Source organism: Antechinus flavipes, chromosome 4, assembly GCF_016432865.1.
Source record: "Antechinus flavipes isolate AdamAnt ecotype Samford, QLD, Australia chromosome 4, AdamAnt_v2, whole genome shotgun sequence".
Classification (NCBI taxonomy): Eukaryota; Metazoa; Chordata; class Mammalia; order Dasyuromorphia; family Dasyuridae; genus Antechinus; species Antechinus flavipes.
Window position 1 is genome coordinate 249807844 of NC_067401.1, and position 6000 is coordinate 249813843.

General features: G+C 35.9%; 1 protein-coding gene across 1 annotated transcript in view; it reads right to left on the minus strand.

The window, feature by feature from the left end:
* The window catches only part of ELOVL4 (ELOVL fatty acid elongase 4), a 46134-nt gene extending 40748 nt beyond the window's left edge, over positions 1 to 5386 (minus strand). The window contains exon 1 of the mRNA XM_051997316.1: positions 5287 to 5386. Within this exon, the coding sequence (XP_051853276.1) occupies positions 5287 to 5386 (100 nt within the window). The remainder of the gene's footprint in view (positions 1 to 5286) is intronic.
* Positions 5387 to 6000: the final 614 nt, after the last annotated feature.

Sequence of the window (6000 nt, forward strand, 5' to 3'; positions counted from 1 at the left end):
GATCAATTTTGTTGCAATGCAAAGTACAGGAGGAGAAATAATATCTAATGAAGCTGGAAATATTGTTTGAGGCAAGATTAGGGCTTTGAAAGCTAATGGAGAAGTTTATACTCGATTCTAGAGGCAACAAGAAGGCATTGGAGTAGACTGACAAGAAGAGTCACGTGATCAAATCTACAATTAAGGAAAATTACTTTGACATCAGAGTTCAAGATAGACTACAATGGTGAAAGATTTGGGGAAAGGAAGACCAATTAGGAGGATGTTGCAATAATCTAGGTCAGAGGAGATGAGAATTGAACTAAGATGGTAGCTATGTAATGGTGAGGAGGGGGTCACAAGTAAGAGATGTTGTAGGGGGAAAATGACAAGATCTGACAACAAAATGGATGGTAATTTGTGGGGTTAAGGAAAGTGATGAATTAAGAGTTACATTAGGGAAATTTTATAAGAAGGGAGGGTTAAAAAGAAGGATGAAAAGGTAATAAGTTCAATTATAGCCATATTGAGTTTGAGAAGTTTGTGAATTATCTGCACACATTTGATAGTTAAATCCATGGGAGCTATTGAAATTTGTGAGAGAATGTGCATGACAGAAGAGGGCCTTGGATAAAACCTTGGGGAACATCCATACTTAGGGGGGTATGATATGAATGATTAGCCAGCAAAAGAGGTTAAGGAACATAATTATATATATTTTATATCAATGTTTAATGTTAAGTTTAATGTTAATTTTTAAAAAAAATCCTAACTACCTTAAATGCCAAACTCAAAAATTTCTCACTTTTGTATCTGAAATGTTGCATGATACCACAGGTATGTAAGACACAGCCTTAGACTCTGAATGTAGCAATAGCTATCACTCAGAGAACAGGATGTGGTAATTTGGGTAATCCTTTTTTCTATTAAAAAGATTTGTCCATGTCATAGAATGGGATAGTTATTTGTACATACAGAATGTTTGTTAGGACAAAATAGTCTGGTGATGATAGTGATAATAGTGATAATAACTCACATTTACATAGTAATTTTACGTTTACAAAAAAATTTTCTTTACAATTTCCATACAAGCAAACTGGTAAAAAATGATTATCCCAATTTAATTGATGAAAAGATGATTATCCCAATTTAATTGATGATTATGGTTAAATTATTTTTCCAGGGTCACAGAGCTAGTTAAGAACCAGAAGCATGCATCAATGAGGTTATCTGACTACAAAATCATTGCTCTTAACATTAGAAAACACTAATTACAATTTATAAGCTTTTTTTTTAAAGTAGCATATAATAATGTTAATTAACAATTTCAAATTTAAATACATATGAATTTTTAAAGTTTTTTGGAAAGATAATTTTCAAAAGGTATATTTCTAAGGAAAAATTGAACAGAAAAAAGCCAAAAGATTTGATAGATCAATTTAATAGACTATATTTTAATATTTCTTTAAACACTGAGACTTGCTTTCAAGAAGTATTTTGGATATGATCTACTAATACATAAAAAGTTATTTATGCTAAGAATGCATATTTTTAATTTAGGACAGAATTTTTAGCTAGGAAGAAATCTTCTACTCTTGGTACCTTGGAAAGAAAGAGAATGGAACTTAGTTAAGTGTAAGTAGAAATTTGGGAAAGATTTGGAAATCCCAGTAGAAAAGTATTTTAAGGGAGAATAAAGGGAGATTAAAAAAATATAAATTAGCGAAAGAGCACTATCTTGGATACCAAATTTTAAAAAAATGATTTTAAAATTCTTTTCCTCCAACATTTCTTCTACTATCTTTATTATTAAGGCCTTTTATTCCAACCATTTTTATTATTTCCAAATTGCTAATGTATCGACTTTTTCAGTCTTCCCTTCTCCCTCCCCAGTCAAATACTTGGCTTTCCACCTTTTGGCTCTCTCTAGAACTCAATGCAGTTATGTCCAGAGCTGATCTTTTCAATACAAGAGCAATGTGAATGGGACTGAAAGGAAAGTGGAACATAAATTAAATGGTGATGAAGAGGAGGGCAGAGAGAAAAAAGATAAAAGGATTAGAAATAGGAAATAAAAAAGGATATGTAATCACATATTCAAGATATTTTTTTGGCTGGACCTGGAAAATATCTTTCTCAGTAATAGAAGGTAGAAAAGAATCTACTATTAAGAAAATATACCCCTAAGTATCTACTTCAGTTCAGAAACCCCATCTTGATTACTGGTTAGTAATTGATTCCACAAAGTAAGCATTTCTCAGGTTTTGTAAGCCGATAGCCTAAGCACCAGAGAGCACCCTCAATTCCCATTAGATAAGAAAATGAAAATGCCACCATTTATTCCAACAGAGGACTCCCACTTTTAAAGTATAGGCAAGGATTCCATAAAACAACAGCCATATGTATAACATTTATGATAGAGAAGGTTGCTTTCAAAGAAAGTTATTTGCACTGAAAACATGTAGTCCATGTACAGACTGAACAAAGCAGATGAAGCAGACCAGAAGTCTTAATCTTTTTTTGTGTCATGGATTCCTTTAGATCTCATATTAGAACAATGTTTTTACATTAATTAAAATAAAAAACATTGAATTACAAAGAAAACCAATTATGTTGAAACACAGTTATCACAATACTTTTTCTAAAAGAAAAAAAGAAAGAAAGAAAACCCACAAATTCACAGATCCTAGATTAAAAATCCCAGACTAGATTTTTTCTATCTTTTTTTCTAAACCCAGCCTAAACTATCTAGATAAGAATCCAGAATTAGAAAATACCACAAAGATCTACTAGTTTAACTTGGCCAAGATTGCCATTTATATTACCCCTCCTCCCCAAATCATGGTCACCTAGCCTTCTCTTTTAGCTAGTAGAAATTCACTAGTTCCTCAGTTCCTATGACTGAAAAGGGAAAGATAAAGTCAGACATACAGGTGTGGCTACTGTAGATATTAGGACCTGAGGAGTGACCTGTATACCTGACTAATTCATATCTCCCAAATATGCATAGCATAAATTACTGCATTACTTGCTAAAGAATATGTCATGAACAATATTGCACAACTGTATAAGAAAACCTGGTGCAATTTATAAAAAGGCACTATTAAGGCAACAATGTAGTTATAAAATATTTTCCCATTTTGTCCAAGTATAATTTGAGGTCAGTGCAGTAAAGTACTACATTAAAATACAACTAAACTACTTCATCAAAACATTGCTAGTTTTTAAACATATATATATGTAAGTTTTATATATATATATACATATATATGTAAGTTATATATATATATATATATATAGATAAGCAATTTAGGATTACATATATATATGTAATCCTAAGTTGCTTTCTATGGTAGGGAATGAAGAAGGGAGAGAGAAAAATTTGGAATAAAAGATTTTGCAAAGATGAATGTTGAAAACTGTCTTTGAATACATCTAGAAAAACAAAAAGCTATTAAAAATATCTAATCCTTAAAACAATGAAAAATGAATTCAGTGAAATTGTCTTTAGCGGGATAAACAGAACTAAACACAACTAATAAATGAATAAGTTTTCACAATAGCAAAATGTTCTAAACTTGTAATTGAACATTAAGACCTATATGAAAAAGAATAGTTTTCTTAATATAAATATCAAAGTACCCTTTTACTTATCCAGTTCTACAGAAATAGTTCCTTCTCAGGAATCTTCTGTACAAATCTCTTATATTACATTCATTTTATTATGTTACTTGTCTTTTAATCATTTTCTCTGCCTCTTCAAATAGTCTACAGATAGCTTCATGCAAAAGACCAAATGACAGGGTACAATTTATATCTCCCCCAATGCCTAACATAGTACTTTGCACTTAATAAGTATTTAATTAAATTTATGTAATTTTCTCAATATATTAATAATATTGTACCTCAAAAATAGTAAGGAATTTTAAGAACTTCTTTAAAAACAAATTTTAAGAAAGCTTTTAAAATTTGAGATTTAAAAAATTTAAGATATAATCCAACAAAGAAATATCATTATAGATGCAAATGTAAAATTATATATGTTTTGTTTCAAAGAAGTGTAAATTACAAATATGACAACCATGATGAAGCAACAAAACAGCTAGGAAAAGTTTGATGATATGTTCAATTAGTTTCTATATAGATTTGTGTGGAGAAGTAGCAGCAAAAATAAATAAATAAATAATTTAACCCTTCAAGATTTCTTCTTTCCCATTGCACATTTCTGCACTGCAGTGCCATAGAAATCAACAATCTATTCAAGAACATTTACCATCAAAAAAACTTCAGAAAATAATAATCCTCAAAGTTCAAAGTCTAAATGGACTGTTTGCTTTTTCTTTTCAAATTATAATGGAATAGATTAACTAGAGGACAAAGCCCAATAAGAATACACAAATGACTAAAGAAAGCAGGAAACGACTAACTTAAAGTCTTTCCTAGGTACCAAATTTTTTTTGTGGACTGTAATGAAAGGTTGTGGATTTTTTCTTTCTTTCTTTCTTTCATTTAAATACTAAATTAAGTGTGTACACAAAGACTTGTCAGATGAGATCAGAAGATTGGGAAGTAAAGGGTGGGGCAGTTAATGCAATGAGCACTTAGTACCTGCAATTCTAGGGGATACTGCATACAAAACCTTCATCTAATATTTCAACTCTATTACAAGAGCAGATAGGGGTGATGGAAGCTCAATGTCAGAAGCTCCTAGAATATGGGACATGGGTATTATGGAGTGGGTTAGAGAGATATTGTCAGAGAGACAAAGCCAGAGACAGAGATAGAGTGATAGATGGCAAGAGACAGAAACTGACTCCTAGAGAGACAGAAGCAAAGTGAGACAGATGAGATAGTCCCTAACTGTACACTTAGACGGAGCCTAAGTGCAAAGAATAGATTATCCATTTAAGTGACTGCAGTAAATCCAAGCTGGGCATGCATCGGATCAACCAAAAAAAAAAAAATGTACAGGAAGGAAAAAGTACAGAAAAGGATTGCCGTAAAATGGGAAAAGGTCAAGAGAGAAGAGAATACGGGGAAGGGGAAAAAGAGGGAGAAGGAATCGGTCACTTTTTCAGTGACTGGTGGAGGTAAGAGATTCTGAGGCCATTTTGATGGTGTTCTCTCAATGCATTAGGTGGAGCAGCAATTCGAGACCAAGAAAGGGAGAGACACACAGCCTCCTCCCTCCTCTCTCGGCTCTTTTCGGCTGCAGGTTTGTGGGGGATGGGGATGGGGGGGGAGGTGGATAAGCATGCGGGAGAGGGCAGGCGGCCGCGGAGCGCCGGGAAGGAGCAGCGCGCTTACCCACTATGGACCAAGTCCATCGGTAGAATTCTATGGTATCGTTGACCGCAGTAGACACAGCATCCAACATGCGCGCCGGTTCTGCGTCCAGGAGCCCCATGGTGGCCGCAGCGAGTCAGAGGCAGCAGCCGCGGCAGCAGTGGTGGCGGCGGAAACCTTAGCAGAGGTAGGGAGGGTAGAGGCGGGCTGCTAGCCAGACTCTGGCAAGCCCAGAGGGAGCTGGACCAGAGGTGATTGACAGCTGCCGCCTGGCTCCTTTCTCCTCCTAGTCCTTGCTCTTGCTTTTCCTCCTCCGGAGTCGCAGCGGTGATGGGGATGCTGATGGAGATGCGGCGGCTGTGGTGCGCTGGGCGAGCCGGGCTGAAGGAGAAGCCTCTGTCGGCAGCGCAGAGGACGAGCAGAATCCAACGGCAGTGAAGGAGAGGTTATTGCTGCACTCTGACAGCCGAGAGCCCGTCCCGCGACTCCAATCGCCTGCACTCGCGTCACATGACCTGGGGGCGACACTCCCCCCTCCCACGCGCTACTTACACTGTTCCATCCCGAGAGGGAGAGAGAGAGAGAGAGAGAGCAAGCGTGGGGAGGAAGAGGAGGTGGAGTAGGAGGGAGCAGAGACAAGAGAAAGGGAGGGAAGGAAAACATGAGTTTACGCATGCGCAGAAGTCTGGACAGTTCATCCTGCATCTGGCATCAGGAATCCTCTGCGCCTTCGAA